At 37.7% G+C, this 19,368-nt stretch overlaps 1 protein-coding gene and 2 long non-coding RNA genes across 5 annotated transcripts; 2 read left to right on the top strand and 1 right to left on the bottom strand.

Annotated features, from left to right (window-relative positions):
- Nucleotides 1–1,748: 1,748 nt before the first annotated feature.
- LOC121299454 (density-regulated protein) lies at nucleotides 1,749–7,844 on the bottom strand. Of its 2 annotated transcripts, none has more exons than XM_041227161.1 (8): nucleotides 7,768–7,844; nucleotides 5,569–5,687; nucleotides 4,789–4,808; nucleotides 4,419–4,503; nucleotides 3,829–3,909; nucleotides 2,873–2,989; nucleotides 2,423–2,562; nucleotides 1,749–2,052 (listed from the first exon to the last, which is right to left on the bottom strand). In XM_041227161.1, the coding sequence occupies exons 2-8, from the start codon at nucleotides 5,672–5,674 to the stop codon at nucleotides 2,008–2,010; spliced, it is 594 nt and encodes a 197-aa protein (XP_041083095.1). In that variant the 5' UTR covers nucleotides 5,675–5,687; nucleotides 7,768–7,844; the 3' UTR covers nucleotides 1,749–2,007. The 2 variants fall into 2 exon arrangements, with proteins under 2 accessions (XP_041083095.1, XP_041083094.1); XM_041227160.1 differs by lacking the exon at nucleotides 7,768–7,844 and adding an exon at nucleotides 7,620–7,761.
- Nucleotides 7,845–8,005: 161 nt separating this feature from the next.
- On the top strand, nucleotides 8,006–9,214 carry LOC121299555. The gene is made up of 4 exons (XR_005947431.1): nucleotides 8,006–8,151; nucleotides 8,572–8,672; nucleotides 8,914–8,954; nucleotides 9,164–9,214. It is a non-coding gene; the product is annotated as an uncharacterized LOC121299555 (long non-coding RNA).
- Nucleotides 9,215–10,935: 1,721 nt separating this feature from the next.
- LOC121299554 lies at nucleotides 10,936–18,675 on the top strand. 2 transcript variants are annotated; one of them, XR_005947430.1, is made up of 7 exons: nucleotides 10,936–11,022; nucleotides 12,037–12,208; nucleotides 12,820–12,920; nucleotides 14,143–14,243; nucleotides 15,738–15,927; nucleotides 16,122–16,256; nucleotides 17,335–18,675. It is a non-coding gene; the product is annotated as an uncharacterized LOC121299554 (long non-coding RNA). The 2 variants fall into 2 exon arrangements; XR_005947429.1 differs by having other exon boundaries at nucleotides 12,037–12,920.
- Nucleotides 18,676–19,368: the final 693 nt, after the last annotated feature.

Below are 19,368 nucleotides of genomic sequence, written 5' to 3'. Positions count from 1 at the left end.
AAATTTGGTTCTACATATTAAAAAACGAAGTTCGAAAACTTTTTCAACCAAGGAAAGTGGAAACAGGTGACCGGGTCAGGCAATGTGGACACATGCTTACTCTCACTGTTTGTACTCTGGGCTCGCAATGGGAAAATAAACTGATGTCTTGACAAGGCAAGATAAACACAAGCTGAACTTTTATCAGCCGGATATTAATAATTGTATCCGCATCCAATCCGTCATCTGCGAAGATGTAAAACAAGACACCACACCCGGATATAAAGCAGATATCCTTGGATTTGCAGGGCTTTAGTTATGACATCCCACAGCATAGTGAAAGAAACAGCATGACAATATTTGCCATTTTATAATCTAAGTATTTGCATGTAATTCAAAACCGTGTGTTCCCACTCCAGTAAATTGTGATGTCGTCACAGTTCCAGGATGTTTGTTGTTGTCCTTTTATTACCTTACTGCTGCAATTTCACTGCATTATAAACACAGACTGTGCCTGCCTTCCAAGTACTGAACCCTTTATAGTTACCTATTAAATCAAAACTGTTTTTATTAAGAATTTGCTAAATACAGTAATAAAAAAAAATAGCAAAATAGCTTTATCCAAATTTAATATTCCCCTTAATGCTGAACTTCACAATACTCAAGTATGCGAGCTGTTTTACTTTACTTGTCTGAGATCTACTATGCTTACGTTATTTTTGTATTATTATTATTATTATTAACCAAGAGATGCTGCAGAACACGTCTCCGAAGATCTACTCTGTTCCTCAAGTAGTAATCCAACTGGAACAGAAGGACAGCATTCAGGAGGAAATCAGCTAGGGCCAGGTTGAACAGGTAGACTGTGCTTGTTTTTCCAGGGCTTTAAGTTGAAACAGTAAATCCACAGTGCGATCCCATTGCCCAGGACCCCCAGCGCGAACTCCACAATGAGAAGCGGCGGCACAACACTGGAGAGCAGGTCTCCGCTAAACACACAGCAGCTGCGGTTACCCTCCTTCGAGGTCAGGGCCACAATTACCGGGGTGCGCCGGTCAGCTTCTCGGACGCAGACTGCTGAATTAATAGTTAACAAGTCGAAATGATAAAACCGCATCTGCATCTGCTAGATGTACTCAGACCATGCAACATGAAATGGTTATTTGTATATAGATTACTGTTAAAAACCAAAAAAAAGGACTCACCAGGAAATAGGTGTTGCAGCCAAAGTTTGACCTCTGTGGGTACCCGTAATTTTCACAAGAACACTTTTGATATGTTGCATACAAATCTTTCCAAAAAATGTGCATTTATTAGGTGACTATCACTGTGTGAAACAAGGTGGCCACTGTAGTGCTGTTTTCAGGATTGCCGAGATCATTTGTACGAACTGGTCAGGTGGTCCAACAGTTACATTCTTTAAAGGTAATCCTGGTTTTATACTTGTGTGCGGTTTCAATGAAGACACTTTACCTACCTTAACATATAGCTCTTTATTTATTTCAGTTAAAAATACCAGTATCTTACAGGAACACATTTATGAGATGTTTAAAACCTGGCACGAAACAACCCCTTACCTGGTAACCAACCCATAATGCTGACTGTGAGAAAGTGCAGCAGCCTAAACAGTTTTGAATGTGTGCCACAAAGCTAAAAAACCAAGCCAGCACACACCAGACAGTTACAAAGAATGTAAGCATTAACAGTGGCCTGGTTAACACAGCAGGACCGGGTGCCATGAATAAAGAAGCAACAGCAGACCAACAAACGAGACCGAAATGTACTATTTATTCACCTAAAGGACTGCTTTAGTGCAGTGTTTTGGAGCAGTTCACAAAGATATCAGACCTTTGGCAACCAAGAGAAAAAAAAGCAGCTATACAGAAATGAAAATGCCAATAGTGGGGCCAGTTCACGGTTTCTATAGGGTAAATAAAAGAGATATAAAACGCCTCTTGGTGGGTGTGTTTGGCCAGGTCTTTGGTTTTTTTTGCATTGTGTTCCTTAATAAAAGTTCAGAACGGGACATCACTTTTTTACTTCTCCCAGATCTTCAATGCTGTCATCGTCCACCTGCATTAAAAAGAAGAAACAATGGTTCTGGTTAAAACATCAATGTGACTCTAGCCAAGTGCATTGCAATCCGCACCTAAATCTGTTACATCCATCCTAGAAGCTTCAGGATAAATCTGACGGATTTAGGTGCAGATTGCATTCAATGTCTTACTATGGGTATCCTGTCTGCCTCCACCCAAACTATCTGCTGTGAAGCAGAATGCGCTGGGGGTTAATAGGAAAGGTTCATGCAATGCAATCATCAGTCAAGACTATCAATATTGAGATATTTTGCAGCAGGATACAGTACTCTCTATTGCACGATTAATGGAACGGCAAAACTAGTTTCATTGAGAAAAAAAAAGAACATTTCATTTGTGTACTTTACCTCAGGCCATTTCTCTTGAATCACATCAATAATATCATCTGTAAAATCTCCCTGAATGATTATTTCATCTTCTGCTGTTGCTGAGGCTCCACAGGAGAATTTCTGAGCGAAAAACCGCTGTGCTTCTTTGAGGTCAATTTCTATTAAAAACAAAACAGGCGTGTTATCAATGAGAATGTGACCGGCGCGGATTCCGATTTTCCCCACAATTAAAAAACGAATATTGCAACACGTCCTCTCCGCTCCGAACATACATTCACATCTATGACATTTTGATTAACAAGGTGATTAATAACTCAAAGCCAGACCTCTGGAACACTGGATTGTTCAAGCCAACGGGAGGACATGCCCCATCAGCTAACCGGGCTCAGTCCAATGCATTACAGTATAAAGACAACCCAATCCAAACACATGAGGTAATCCCCTTCATCACATACTAACAGCGCTTACCAAAAGTTGCAAGACCACAAACTCGGGTTACATATTTCTTCTTTGCCCTTGGGATTTTGGCTATTGTAATTTTTTGGGGTACTGTCTTCTTCTTCTGTTTAATTTGGCCCCTGCCTCCTAGAAGAGAAAATAAAACTAATGTTCTAATAAATCTTGTACACTCCAAAACAGTGGATTGTTCTACTCTGTATAGAGCACATAAAGATGCAGCTATCCAAGGCTGTACACAATGTCTATCATAATTTTTTTTTTTTTTAAATACAAGCACAAAAACACACTCAGTGACATGATACTACTGTATACAGTTTGTTACAAATGGCTTCATTCTTAAAACACAGTTTTGCTACAGGCAGTTATTCTAATATGTTTTATATAAACGTCCTATATAGGGCACATCTAGATTACATACACAAATTAACTGTGATCTGTTTATAACAGAAACTAAAATGTTCAGGTCACACATGGCAAACACAATCTATGTTTCTCAGTAACCAAACATTTTGTAATCCTGTAAATGATAACACAGCGTCACAAGGGATGGGATTTTGTTTTTGTTTTTTGTATTTCCTGTTGACGACATCTGGTCATGCTGAGTAAGTAAGTTTGTCGGATTGTTTTCCTAGCAACCGGTTCACCTTGCACCACTCCAGCTTTTACTGGGAGCGTCACTCGTTCTCGTGGAGCACATTTCAGTGAGTCCGAAACAGACACACGCCTAAAATCCTGTTCTCTTAACCGATCTCAGCTTTACTATTGCTTGGATGCAACAGCTGGCAGGTCCGCTTTGCAAAACATGCAAAGTTAAAGACAGATCAAATGTCCCACTGTGGGGAATTAAGCACAGGATCTGGTGCTATTCTTAGCATTCATATCTAAATTCTAGTTTCGGAATGCAGACGGTCATAGCTATTTTAAAATAAAACTATGAAGAGAACCCGTTGAGCAAGCCCTATTACCTCTCTTTTGCTTCTTCTTCTCTTCTTCCTCCCCAGCTGCTGGGGGTTCACCACCTCCAGCGTCTTGTTTTGGACAGTTCCCTGCAAGGCCAACAACCACGCAGCATTTAAAAATCACCAATATTCTTTTACTGTTACATTGGTAACATTTTACAGGAAATACAGTTGATATTTCCAACATTAACAAACTATATGGGGGCACTACTAGATTTTAAACAATACACTGTAGGTGTAAAAAGGACTAAAAAGAAACCACAGTGCTCCCCCTGTCAATAATGCTTTAGTCAGGGGCCATGGCCATTTTTCTTCCGCTGTATAACAGAATTGCAGCAGTAGTGGGATGGAATTTGGGGTCTTGGAGATGCAAAGGGTTGTCTGTAGGACTGTAGCTAATTCTTAATGTTTGAAAGAGAAGTCTTGAACACCTATCCAAGGTACATCCAACTCTAACATGATCTACACATACTGCTGATCTGAATGAAAAAGCAGATGCTGAAATAAAGGGGTTTGCCGACAGGGCAAAAACAACATGCATAATACACGGGCCTCTTCCTGTGAATGTTAAAAAACCCAGCCAGCCTTTTACTTACCAACACTTAGCTTTGCAAATTCATCTGGAAAATTCTTCTCTAACCACTGCCTGCATTTTGCTGGTTCAGGCATGTATTCACAGTACTAGCAAGACAGAATTAACAGTAAGAATACACATCTCACTTGTAGGAAAGTTAACTAGAAGTTGCCATGTTGAAATTCAAGTGGATTGCACACAGCGGGTCTATTTTTACAAGAACGAGCAATGCTTTGGAAATTGAAACAACGAAGCATCACTGCTCTGCCAATCAGATGTTTCCTAACATTAAAAAAAAATTTAGAAAGTATTTATTTAATTAAAAAAAGAGCAATTAATAAACACTAGTCAACATGAGTTCCTATTAAAACATTGCTTTGTTGTATACATACCTCTGTAGGCAAGGAACAAACTGCAGATAAAAAAATAAAAAAAAGTCACATACGAAAGAGCAAGAAATCACACCCTCAAAACCAAACAGCTCCAACAATAGATAGTGCTAAAACCAATGTGACTCATCTTCAAGCTGTACGGGAGTTCACACCAGCTAATTGAAAAAGTCAAATACAAGAATTGTAAAACTGTTGGTTTCATAAAGTAAGGAAACCTTTTTTTCCTCTTAATATGGTTATTTTGTTAAGAAATATTTTCTTCTCGTTTGTTTTGCCACAAGTAGACATACTTTCACTTATTTGTCATTTGTTGAAAAACATGATTGCATTCAAACAATAGCATTTTTCTAAAACAGAACAGGTAACATAGTATCAAAAAAGATTCCAGGTATAGTTACAACTACTGCTCTTTCACGTACTGTACCATGTCTGCTATCAAACTGCACAAGCACCCAAACACAAACATTAACACAATGCTTTTAATACTTAAACACTGCTTAGATTTTGGAACTGAAATCACCTGTTTGTTACACAGATGTTCTGACTCTCCAAAAACATTACATGTTAAAAGCAACATTTTTCTTCTCATTCCATTAAAGAACTCAGATATTTAAAGCACCCTGTGACCACAACAGATCTCTCAAGCATGTCTTCTCTCTAAGGAGCTGGTAAATCACAGTGTAACCATTAACCTGTCCCCCTGCAACACTCCTCCCTGTGGACAGGAACAGAGATCCTAGAGGAACTCTAACAAATTGCATATGACTGCTGCCAACGTACCTCCACAGTAGAGCACTTTCAGTGGGTATTTTGTGTCAGAGTTTGCTTTTCTGCGATCCACTTTGCTCTCTGGTGAACCAGATTCTGCATTTTCAGTAGTTGCCATGTTATTTTCTTACCTAGAATGATACAAGATATTATTTTAGTACAACTGTCATGCCCAAGTCCTTACCTGATCAAATATATTTCTCAAAAGGACTAAACTGTCAGCTTGTTGTACTATTGTATATACCATATAATAATTTCTTACTATACTGCGCTAAAATGATTAGAGTTTTAGGTATTCAGATTTTTTATATAGGTGTATATTTACCAGATACTTTCAAAGTTTTGCCTTTTGTCCATTCTGCTTCAAAAATAACTTTGTTTACAGTCCTGTTTACATAGTGTAAAGGCAGTTTTAGCTGTACACAAGTTTCCTTCTCCCCTTAATCAACCAAGACTAATGTACTGTTTAATCCTACCAGACTTCAACTTGTGCTACACCATATTCACACAAAATGCACACACATTGTTTGTTTTACTTAACCTACATAACAGATATAAAAAAGCCAAACATATTTGTTTCCTGGCAATTCACAAGGTACGGTTTAAACAAACCAAAACAACATTACCATAATCAAACTGTAGCAAATAACAGCAATCACAACATCTGCACCTACTACTCTTAGAAAACATTGATCTGCATTTATAATTAACATTTGCTCACAATCTTTAAAGTGACAGTCAGACAGCTTCCATACACCCTCAGATATGTTACCTCACTGTTGCACAAAGGGTTAATGTGGATATACATTTCTGCTTTGATTTGCAAAAATGTACTATCTTAATAAAGCCACTACTTGAGTGACTAAATTTGAAATACCACTACCAAGTGAGACATAAGACTACTGCCATCTGGTGAAAAGGAGAGGGAACAGCAACTGTTTTGCCAAACAGAAATTACTGTATAGGTATAGTGTATTAATATTTTCCTGTGCAAAGCTTTCTCGGACTTGTATCAGGCAGGACCATAATCTCACAAATATGGCATCTTTAGTTCACCTCCTAGTCTCTATAAATCGCTTTGGAGAAAAGACACCCCAAAAATATTTTAAATAGCATTCCTTAAAAATAAAAAGCAATAATAATAATAATAATAATAATAATAAACTATACAGAATTTCAGTTTTTGAAATGGGATGTCCTAGTTTAACTGTTAACCCTTTAACTAACATAATTGGGTAAATAAAGGAATATAGTAATTACAAATTCCAATAACCTCGCACCTCCAGAAATTAAAACAGACTTATAGTCGCCAAAGTTGGGATCAATTCCTTTTAAAATCAATTCCCAATTCCCATTGCTATGAAAGAACGGACTGTATATTTTAGAGAGATCATTGCTGTGACTGTTCAGTTGCTTTCCTTCGATCAGTGACGTGTTGGGTGTATTACTTGATGACAGCTGGTGGCTATCGAAGCGTAAATATCGCCCACATTATTAGATTCCAGGGAAAAACAGAAGTTACTGGATCTTCAATTGTATTTACTTAAAATTACATTAGGCAAAGACATGACACCCGACACATGCAAGATTATAATTTAACCTGGAAACCGTAGCTTCACGTGTCCACAATGTACTAGTAACTCATTCACCTATGTAATCTCTTATGTGTGCAGTATTAACTTCATGACAACATTATCTAGCCGCTGTAATCATCGTCCAGGGCTACTGAATTTGTCTCTACCAATAATACTTCTGTTAATATTTGTCTTTCTCAGTTACTGACTTCCTAATGACAGATGGATACAGGACCAGACAGAACGGCCTACCACACTATGAAGCAAGTAGGTCGCCATTTCAGACTTTAAATAAAATACCATCGTCTCCTTACAGCCAGATTGGTAACAACCCCAGCGTGCTGGCTCCGAATATAAAGACAAGGCTCGCTTCTAGAAGCGCACGACAATACGAGTCAGGACCAAAGCGGGTCCCAATGGCTCCATTCATTTCCATCACAGAACTTAGGGGAAAAAAATAAAAATCAAATAGGGAAAAGTATGTCATACCTTTGAAACTGTTGTACCTATCCCTTCAACACACCCATTACCCTATACACTACTAAGCAAAAACGTCAACATTGTTAAATATTTCGAAATGTTTTGTTTCTTTTTTTAAAATACATATAAATATACTCAACACTAATATAATGCACACCTCACGCCTTGCTCTGGGTCCTGCCTCCTTAACCGGATACACACTTTGGCATGGTTTTAGGTAGTCACAGGCTTGCCTGAGAGGAAATGGTTGGTCTTTTTTTTTTTTTTTTTTTTTTTTTAATGATTTGTTAAAGGCGTGATGTAAAAATAGGATTTAGGATGAATAGCTCCTGACTTCCTTTCAGCGGCTAGGTTTTTAAATAAAAGTGTGTGTGTGTTTATTTGCAGTCCCCCCTATGTTGTGATAGAAGGCCCCTAGTGGCTTGTGGATTTTTTGAGTTTTACTTTCTAGTGTAGAGATTGAAAATAAATATAAAGTGTGAATGAATTGCAGAACCTGAATTATTATAAGACGAAAGCAACGAGACAGTACTGCGGTGAAGTGCGTTGTTACTCTAACGTTTTGAAACTCAGCGGTAGTTTTTTTTTATTTTGTAGTTTGAAATGGGTACGCTTTTCAAAATTAACGTGACTTGAAAAAAGTTGTCAAAACTGTTAAGAACAGTTACATTTTTAAATGGTGTGCTTAAAATAAAATAAAAATTCACACAGTAGTACAACTTTAAGCCTAGATTTTATTTAGTTTTAAATTACAATATTCACTTAAAATGTATTTTGTGGTACTCTGTTAGTATTATGCTCAATCATCTCGTCAGTAGTGTGGATAGCAGATTATTAATACGAACTAGAATGCTTATATTGGTCGATGTGTTTAAATAGAAACGCATCTTTGACAGATTAATTGGATTCCCGTTCTACATATAGTGACATAAATTATTATTATTATTATTTTTTTTAATAGCAAGAGAAGGCATCAGTATGATGAAAAGGATAAGATGCCATATAGCGCAAATACAACACCTACACCACAAACCCTTCCCAACACCACCATGTCAAAGACAGGTAAGCAGTCATTGTGTTCATAGTCAGAAAATATTAACATGTTGATAGGCACTTTTTTATTTCAAAGTCTCTGTAGGTCCTTAGTAACCTTCATCACAGCAAATAAAATCCATAGTGTATTTGCAAAACGACTTAAATGGTCCATCATATAATTGTTGAGAAATGAAGTAAACACACGGAAACCTCAAAATGTAAAACTATCAATGTGTTATCTGATCTGATTTTCTTTGTTTACTTTTAGGTCATTCTGCAGATCAGTGGCACAGTACACCAAAACAAAAGGTATGAAACTGCATTTGTATCACATTTTATCACTTCATTTTCATTTAAACGTAATAACCACAGTCTTTATCAAATTGAATAAAATATCAAATCAGTTCATTCCAACTGATCTAGTAAATCGTACTGCAACTTTATTTAATAGGTGATCACACTTCAATTAACTACAGTTCTGGCAGCAGCTGTTCAAACTACGGTTTCTCTGTATTCAGCAGATTTACAAGTCCTCAGAAGGAAAGTCATCTTCAGCCTCACAGTTAAACTTTGGAAACACAGCTATAACAAATACAGCTACTCCTTCTACTGCATATTCATGCCACAAACCTACTGAGATTCATGCACCTGTCTCAGGTGGTAAACAGGTAAGGGTAATGCAGACAGAAAGGTTTAGATACACGTGTGTTTGTTTTACCATAGGAGCTGCCAAAGCCTTGCACTATATAGAAAAAGGGTTGTGCTCAGTGTACTTGTTGTAGTACTGTACATTATTATCTCTATTATTGTAATGGCAACACTGTGTACCTAAGACAGGGATATCCAACCCTGGTCCTGGAGAGCCCCCAGTCCTGCAGGTTTTCTAGGTGTCTTTACATCATTAGTGACTAAAGATCTGGAACACATGTTAATCTTGACTAGTAAAGCTAATAATTAGTGCAATTAAATAACTTAGAACTCGGTGGCAATGAAAACCAGCAGATCCAGCAGCTCTCCAGGACTAGGGTTGGAGACCCCTGACCTAAGATTACTGTATCTAAACACAGAGGTTTTATATTTTCAGTTGCAGTTGTGTAGTAGACTGTCATAAAAAATATGTGGAGGTCTAGTTTCATGGAATAAACATTCAAGTATAATTTCACGAAAGTATGTTTCACCTGATTGAAGCAACTGATTTCTATTTATACCTCTTACCATGCACTCATTAAACGTTTGGGAAATGCTTTAATTCATTTTATTACATTACTGTACTTTCGTAATGCTTTAAAACTGGCCTTTACAGAAGCCTCTAGCGGACATAGAGAGCACGACCATTCAGAAACAACGCAAGGAGCTGCAGCTGTTGGTTGTGGAGCTGAAAGACAGAGATAAAGAGCTGAACAACATGGTGCTGGCTCACCAGAAGCAGCTTGTAGCCTGGGAGGTGGATCGGCAGAGAGTGCTTACCCTGGACCAGAGGGCTGCTAGATTAGAGAGTAAGTGCACAGACACTCACAGGCTTGATCACACTGGCGAAAGCTGTCATGACGCATTTACAAAGGACTGAAACTTGATTGGCTGGGCTGTGGAGGCTATATCTTAGGAACTGTTGTCCTATTTTGATGAGCATGAGCATTTATTATGAAATGCAGTTCCCCTTGATGTGTATGATGGTGCCATGTTTATACTTAAACTACCCCCTTCCACTGTACCATAGTATCCATTATTTTTATGCAGTTTGAAAAATTAGACCAATACATACTAACTCTCATAGTAATCATGCTGGATAGGACGGTATAGTGATGCAATAAAGAATGTTCATGATGTAATAGGTAAAATTGTTCTTCATCTTTTTTAATGTAGGCGAGCTCCATAACAGAAATGATATCATTCGGGCACTGACAAAAAAGATCAAGATTTTGGAAGCTCAGCAGAAGGATCGTCAATCTGCTCTTACAAGCACCCAGGAACAGCTTCAGGAGATTATTCACAGGGAACTTGAGGCTTCAAGCTACTGCCGGGATCTAGCGGTACAGTGTCTTCATTATACATCATATCTCATGCATCATACATCATCCCAATCCCTGAACCCTTCTAAGTGGACCAAGTCAAACTTACTCCTGTTTATCAACAGTTTTACGTAGCTCTAGACATACTCATCCAGTTGTGACAAAACTTGCCAAAAACAAGTGAGAAAATATTATTGTAAGTATCAGAATCTGGGGGTATGGAGGTGTCTATGTGTCATGTGTTATTTATTTATTTTTTGAACAGGGGAAAAAAACAAAGTCTTAATTCTTCTGTAGTAGAGTTATCAAGCCACGTTGGACAGATGCTGGCCAGAGAGCAGGAACTCTCTGCAATGCTGAAGTTAAAGGTAATACAGGACTGCAGTTTTTCATAGTTCAGAAAAGTTGATTACAGGGTTGGGGTCAATTCATGTTTTTCAATTCCTTTTTGCAATCAATTCCCATTCCCTTTTAATCCATTCCAGCACATCACTGATCACAGTTGCAATTAGCAGCGTTCTGTTAAAATGAGCTTCTCAAAATGTCAACAAATCACTCGAACTGAAGTCAGTGTTAGTCAATTAAATTGGCTTCAAATGAAAGCACTTGATCAATTACAACAATTATGTGTAAAATATCAATGTCAATTCCTTCGAAGGAAGGTATTGATTTTAAAATTGGAGATTACTTCATCAGGGATTAATCTGATCAATCTATACCCTGGCAGGATAAGCAGCAGCTGGATTCATTTGTTTTTCTTTATAGGGAAATCTACCGGAATTGCTTTAACCATTTCTATTTTTGGGGTAATATAGGGATAACCACGGATAGGTAGCTGATGCTATCCAGGGTGATTCTCCAGTGCTGTAAACTGCTGTGTTAGTTCCAGTTTGGGTTATATTGTAATCAAATCAACCTATTAGGGTGTTGCATCTGAAAAGTTATTGGGACTTGCTTCTTCAGGAAAGTCTTTCTTTTGATGTTGCTTATAAAATTGACTCAAATAATTGTCCTTTTGTTACAAACTAAAAAAAAACATTTATTGTTACAGAAGCTAAGCTTAAATGGAATGTATCATGAATTATTTTGTCTTTAGTATACAGTAAAAAGTCAGTCAGCATAAAGCCTGCAAATATGTGTACAGCAAGTTAGTGCAGTAATTGATAGCTGAACAGTACCTGTAAAGTTGTAAACAAGGTTGTAAAACAAGACTGTGTAAAGGATAGCTAATAAAATGTATGCGCTTGTTAAAGAAACACAGTGTATGTCACAGAAGTTTAAGCCATTTAATTGAGTATCTTGACACTCGTCTAAAGAAAGAGGCTGATATAAATTAAATGAAGAAATTGAAGGTTCGATATCAGTTTATTGTTTATTGTTAGGACAAGGACATGATGGAAGCCAGTGACCACATCATAGACCTCACGAGCTGGTTCAAAAAACTGGAAACAGCCCAGAGAGACTGCAAGCTGAGGGAGGCCAAAGCTGGAAAGGAGACTCAGGAAATCAAGCAGCGTCTGAGGGAAGTAAAGCATGAAATGGCGAAGCTCAAAGGTAGTAAAATATTGATTGCACACTAAAGAGAAATTCTTGATTTAAGGCTTGGAGACAGCATCGATTGTTTTGCTGCTTGCATTACATTCTGCCCTTTAGCCAGAACACACATTTGGAAGATACTTATGGATACAGTTCCATTTGCCATCTGTCAGCAAACCACCAAGAGTATAGCATTGCAAATGTGCCACGCTTAAAGGATTGCTTCAAAACTGAGAGGCAGAGAGCTTCATTTTATGTATGTGGTTCTGTAATGCAAGGAAAAATCTGGTGGTTTCATAACCTGTCCGATATTTGTCCTTTTTCAGGGAATTAAATTAGCCCTAGATGTTATGTAGAATAAAAACAGAGTAGCCATATATTTTAAGCAAAAAAAACAAGGTAACTATTAATTTTTCCTAATTATAGCTCAATAACTGTGTACTTCCACATTGTCCTGCATGTTGAATTGGTAGAGAACTAAACATGCTTGTATTGGCATAATCAGCTAAGTTTGAAGTTTTACACATGACAAGATATTAGTCTTTAACAAAATAAGACAATTATAAATGATTATACATCATCTAGAACAACAATAATCATAATGTTATTTATGATTATTGTTGTTCTAGATGGTTTAAGTGAAAAGACTGGAGAAAACAACAGTAAAGGGAAGATCTTATCCTTCTGAAACAAGAAAACCAGCACCTGCATAACAAGCTTGCTTTGGCAGGTAAGGGATGCTAAAAACAGGACAGTAAAACATCAGCATACGCATTGTCCTGTAATGTGTGGGTGTGTCTCTTATGTTGTCCGCAGCCAGCTCCCTGTAAGGAATGTAAAGCAACCTGTTTAGCATGTGGGATAATCAGGTTTTTAACCTTGTTTGACGAGCAGGCCACACCAGCTGGCTTCTAAATGATTTTCCAAATGCAAATTAAGGACCTTAGGCTTGTGTATCTAAAGTGTGTTCATTCATATTTTGTAATAATAGGCCTACACCGTGGACATAAGCACACTATTTTGTTGTGATTTTCTTACCAGCTGTAACTCTCTTGTCTCACAAGTTCACGTCTCTACATTGTTTGAATAGTGAAGTGTTTGTTTTGGAGCGATGAGGCTGTGTTGTCTGTGGTGTATATTTATTAGATACGGGCACACCTGTGCTCTGGTATTGAATTGTTGCAAACGATGCAACTAGAAACTAGAAAACCTTGTAAGGCCACCTTATTGAATTTCTGCTTATAGTGGTGTCCTTCTGGTCGGCAACTTACCCTTTCATCTCCTGTGCTCACTTTTTATTTTGTTTGACTGTAAGCATGTCCTCCTGTATACATTTTTTTTTTTTTTTTTTTTTTTTTTTTTTTTTTTTAAATTTCCTTGGAAAAATACACAGCTAGTGCAGCTTCTGCATTGTGAGGTCTGGCTGCGAGCCAGAAAGAAGGTTGTTTTGAATTGGATCCCTGAGTCAACACAGTTTTTATTTTAAATATCCTTTCAACATACCTAAACACCACCCACATTTTTCTTTTTGTTTTCTCTTGTTTGGAACTTGCTTTGTGAGTCGGGCTTCAGACGGCAGAAGAGGCAGTGGGAGATGTAATCTTCAGTCGTGCAAATTCCATTGTAGTTGATCTCTGACATAATTTGTGTTTTTGCTGCTAAAGTGAAAACCTGCTTTACTGTTCCCCTGTTCTTAGAGTCTGTAAATTCTAGAACCCCAAACATGTTCCGTTTTTTTATTTTTTTTGAGGAACCTACCCTTTGCAATGTGCAGTGGGGGCATTATGTCAGCTCATTCCACAGCGGTCAATTGGTCACAATTAACAGTTGTGATCAGAACTGTGAATTACGATGATGCAGAACTGGAAATGTCTTTTTAATAAGATTGAGAGTGGATTACAGAGAATATTAATTTATATAAAACTATTAGAATGAATCTCTGCATTAAACAGGTTTGTGAAAACCAGCAGAATGACCTGCAGCTACTTCACCTGAACCTGGAGAGCTCACAGGAGAGACTGCAGGAGCAGGAGGAGAGAATCCACGACTCTGGGTAAACTGCATGTTGCTTCAAGAATACAGGAGTAGTGCAAAGAGAGGACAACGATTTGATTAAGACATCCAGCTGCACAGGGCATTCATTACGTTTTCTTTAATTTAGCATCAGTTGAATCCAGCTGCATCTTTTGTTATTAATTGCTAAGCCTGACCTTTTCACTCCATACAGTTACTAAAAAAAATGTCCTAATTAAGTTGTTTATTAAAGAACAGAGTAAATGTTAAACAACTGAGATATCATTGCGGATATTTTCACTAGCTTAACAGAACTTCACCAGAACTGACTCAATTAAAAGGTTAAAATGTAGACTCCAATAAAAGATCTTTTCAAATTGAATAGCATGGTGTACTGTGATATAACTGACCCTTTTATGGATTCAGTAAAGTTTGATATTCATAAAACTGTTCAACCTTGTGTTGGTTTTACACCCTAGAACAGTATACTTGAATACCTCTGTTGAAAAAACATAAATAACCCATGAGTTAAACATTTATGAATGGGCCTGATCGTTCTATCCAAAATACAGTAACCTTTATTTAATCAGAGTAAGTAATTGCAGCTTATTTTGCCATTCTAGTGGTGATAGCCCTCTGACAGCCCCTGGATCTAAAAGTTACTGCAAGAGTAAAGATGCAGGGAGAATAGAACCATAGAAAAGCGGACAGCTTTTTCCAAAGAAAAAAGTCAATTCCGACACCTTTGATGCTGTAGACGAATTTACAGAGAGGGATGAGAGCGCAGGTCCCACATACTTTTGCACCCCAACTACAGAAGACAGAGGTGCAGTTAGGATTGCAGGGCTGTCCCCCAGGGCCCGCCAAAATGTGACGCCAACTGTTCTAAGATTGCCAGCTCTGAACCGAAGGACAGTGCGATCGCAGTCCTTCGTAGCTCATTAAACAGGTTCCCTTTTCTGTCAACAGGGTTAGAGGCAGTGCACCAGGACAAGGTGATGCAGGAATCATTTATATACACTCGATATGTAGACGCTAGGACAGTGCAGTGGGCAGGGTCCCCTGTCAGGTTAGCGAGAAAATAATTCCATCATTAAAGCTTGTTCTGGAATTTGCTTCTGCAAAGGAAAGGTTGAACATTCCTGTAGCCTCGCATCAAAGGAAACTGTTCCATCTGATGTGGCTTGTAAGGACCACATAAATGCTGCTAGACTCGCTTATCAAAGACTCGACTTCGCAGTAGGGTGCAGCACTGACTGTAGCTTTGCACTGAGAAATACAATAGCATCCACTGTCGGTGGTGAATGTGATCCCACTGTGACCAACGTGGAGTGGGTCAGGATCTTTAAGACTGATCCAGGAGTAGATGAGTCGTGGTGGCTGTCGTGTGATGCTGATCTGGGGGTCACTTCCGCTTCAGGGCATTCTAGGTACTGTAGTCAGACTTGAGAAGGGAATTCTAGCTGAAGAGGTTGTATTTTCACAGTACTGCGATATCGTTACATGTTTTTGTTCTATTTTTATTTTGTTACAGGGATGGGAGGCTAGACTTTAGTTCTCTTGGTTTGGACTCCCCCATGGCTTCTTCCTTTCCCTCTCCAGTCAGAAGAGGACAGGGGCAGAAAGGGAGCTCTCTTATTGAAAATGACTGTCTCAGGTCAGAGGACCCTCCAGTGACAGTGACCGCAAATGGAGAGCGAAGACTCAAATCTGCTGTTGACAATGTGAGTAGTGTCTATTATACAGACTACGCTACCAAGAAGCACAACAACAATACTGCTATAAAATGTATTCTTAACAAAACAAAACAAAAAAAAAAAGCTTGTCTTTGACATGTGACCCCTGGTATTTCAATTCAAATCCATGTGTATTCTCTCTCTTTCTCACTCACTCACTCACTCACACATGTATATCACAGGAGGAGCCGTGCTGCCCAACCAGCCGTCTCCAGCGATTGCTGGCAGAGTCCAAGCAGATGGTGGCCAGTCTGGAGCATGCCACTGTGCAGCCTGTTAGCCCGGCACGAAGTCACAACAGCAACGAGAGCAGCCGGGTATGTCGCCACACAGGCCTGATCTGCTGTAGAGAGCTTACTGCACTCCCCCTGGCACTGGTGGCCAGGGATTGGCATGAGATCATTGACTGAAAATAAAGAAAAGCAGATTCTTTATTTTTAATCATAATATGACTTTTGATAATAATAATAATACTAATAATAATAATATATTTTTTGAGTTTGTTATTTACATAAGGTATGTTTCTGTATCATTGAGAGAAATCTATATAATGTTACCACTACACTTTTTTTTTTGTGTTGTTTATATTTAATCGTAGTTCATGAGTACAATCTTGTGTTGGGGCGTCTTTTTAGTATAACAAAAAACATCCATATAACCAAAGTGCATGTGATCTCCTATAACCCTGCACATTAATTTACAACAGTTTTGGTTTCCTAGAAACACATGACCTGATCACCCACTAACCTGACTGGCTATGATCCTGTACAGCTTCATCAGTCAACCTGGCTTCTTAATCTTCATAAGCTTCTTACAGCAGTGCTGTTAATCGGCTTTCCTGGGGGATTTTTATCATGCAATCTTGTATTTCATTCCATGCCACTCCCTAGATGCAAAGTCAATGATGCTTTGAATTGCTAGGTGTTTATGCATTCACTGCATGTTAAAGCAAGCAGAAAATGTGTACGTGATGTATTTATTTTGTATAGCTAACACCTGGAATGTACACATTATTTAATAATACATCACAGCGTTCTCGTTTGTAATGTCTGCTTTTAGCTGCACAAACCCTTTGTTCAGATTAAGCCAGTTTACATTGGGAAAAGTGACAATAGACCTGTAAAGTTAATTTTATTAAACAAAATTCATCAAACATAAAAAAAAAAAAAAAAAAAAAACTGATTAGAAATTCACATATTATCTCTTGAGGTTTATAAATCATTACACAAAGGTACAATAGATGAAGATCTTTCTTTCTTTCTTTCTTTCTTTCTTTCTTTCTTTCTTTCTTATATAATAGGCATACAAACAGCCAGATTATGTACATGTTTTAAAGCTAGCATACCTTCTGTTTTTATTGTTAATGCGATTGTTGTTACTGTTGTGTTTTTGCAGGACAGCGAATTCTCGGGCTAGAAGCAGTGCATCAGTCTTTTAAACCTGGAAACTGAGCAGCTCGGAGCTACTCGGGCAGCTCCAGGGAATTTAAACTGTAAATAATGCAGCCAGCAGCTCTCTCCGTGGAACCGAGGGTCACGACGAGGTTTCCAGATCAACTGGGAAGTCTGGACACTATGTGGATATCGGAATGCACACTGCCTGTGGTGAAAAATTGAATTTTCTCGCTCCCAGAGTCTAGAAGAAACCAAGAATACAATGCAGACACTTTCTGCATTGTAGCAGGAGCTCACTAACTACAACCCCTTAAAACACTAACAAGAATATGTAAGAGCAGTTTTGTGAAAAATAACATTTAGCATTAAAATCCAACAATGTGTAGGCATTTATAAAGTCAGGTGCTGTTGAGGTGGGTCTAAATAGTAGCTCTTATCTGAAAACCTTTTATAATGTAAAAATAAGAGGCCCACTATACTGTAATACTTTGCCAGAGCCATTGGGTTACAATACCAGGCCTGTCCAGATTAATTGCAAGAAATGCATTTTACAATTTAATAATAAACTGAACAAGGGGAGAGTGTTCAATTGCTTAACATTTGCAAAATGATGTTTATAATAAACTCTTGACTGTTGTAAATGTGTTTTAGAAGGTCTAAAGGATTGATAACCAAGGCTTTGAAATCCCTGGTCTCGGTTTACTTTTTGTATCGCACTGGTATAACAGTCAGGCTTTACATTTAAAAGCATTACAAAACAGTATTACACGTAAAATACTGGTTGACATACCGTGCTATTTTAAACAATTCATTTAATATAATTCAATATAATTAATATAATATAATTCCTATATAATTCATTGTACGCTCTTAACATGGCCACGTGCACTTCCTTATAGCATTGTAGTGTGAACAGTGTAGTGTTCATTACAAAACATCTTTCAGTTTGAGCGAATGCTTTTAACATTGCGGAACTGCACTTTTTAATATTGATCGAGTGAAGAGGTAGCAGCAGGGTCTGGATTAAATAAAAAATTATGGCTGTGCCGTAGGCATTATAAAGTATAGGTGTGGCGCTGCTGTAAGCTTGTATAATCCTTCCAGTTACTCACCTGACTTACTGGTAACTGGGCTAAATTACAAGCCACTGCTTTGGTCTTAAGGCCACTTATTTGGCAGTGCATTGCAAGAGCAATGCATGCTAAAGTAAAATGTCACACAGTTTACTTCTACTCAAGTGTTTTATATGTGAAATCTCAAAAAATACAATGGTTACTGTGGGCAAGGCTAATGGGAGAGGATATGTGTGCTATAAAATATATTTTATAACAAAAGTACAATTTCAAAGTGTTATAATCAGTTAAAATGTGTATTATTATTATTATTATTATTATTATTATTACACTGTTGGAGAAAATAACTTTTTGTAAATATGTTTTGTTTTTTTTTAACATTATTTTTCTTGTGTTATCCAAATTGCTGCTATCTGCAAAACGTTGTTGTTCTGAAAAAAAAATAATAATTTGGTACGTAAAAGAACATTTGCTTTTCCAACTGTCAGATGTAAGTGTTTTATCTTCTCCAGTATGATGATGTAGTTTGTATTTAACAGGTAATTACATAGATCTGCAGATCCTGGTGTAAAGGGGAGGCTGTGCATGAGTCCTCTGGGATTCTCTGTGGACAGGATATTATATGATTAAATGATTACACAAGGGAGTTCATACAGTATATTACAGCCATTCAAGGGATAAATATCCAATCAGAAAGGGTCTGGGGCAGCATGGTTTCAGATGGGAATGTTTAATGAAAATTATAACATAATACAGCTCTCACAAAATACTAGTGCCTTAAACACATGTATTATTGTTTATTATATTTTGGCTTTTTTGTTTTGTGTACAAGTACATGGGGTTCTGTTTTGAGTGCCAGGTTATTTATTTATTTTTTTAAATTAAGTTGAATAAATAAAGCACCATGTTACGCATATACATTAATATCAACACACAAGAACATCCTAATTTTACTGTGTATC

This window comes from Polyodon spathula, chromosome 25, assembly GCF_017654505.1.
Source record: "Polyodon spathula isolate WHYD16114869_AA chromosome 25, ASM1765450v1, whole genome shotgun sequence".
NCBI classification, from domain to species: Eukaryota; Metazoa; Chordata; class Actinopteri; order Acipenseriformes; family Polyodontidae; genus Polyodon; species Polyodon spathula.
Note: the sequence above shows the minus strand (reverse complement) of the source record. Positions and strands in the feature narration are given on the sequence as shown.

Bases quoted from the DNA above. Each gene is read 5' to 3' on its own strand.
- LOC121299454 (XM_041227161.1), bottom strand. From the start codon at position 5,674: ATGGCAACTACTGAAAATGCAGAATCTGGTTCACCAGAGAGCAAAGTG. The intron at 4,504-4,788 runs GTATGTATACAA...CTGTCTTGCTAG, and splicing joins TTTGTTCCTTGCCTACAGAG to TACTGTGAATACATGCCTGA. The intron at 2,990-3,828 runs GTAATAGGGCTT...TTTCTCTTCTAG, and splicing joins GAAGAAGAAGCAAAAGAGAG to GAGGCAGGGGCCAAATTAAA.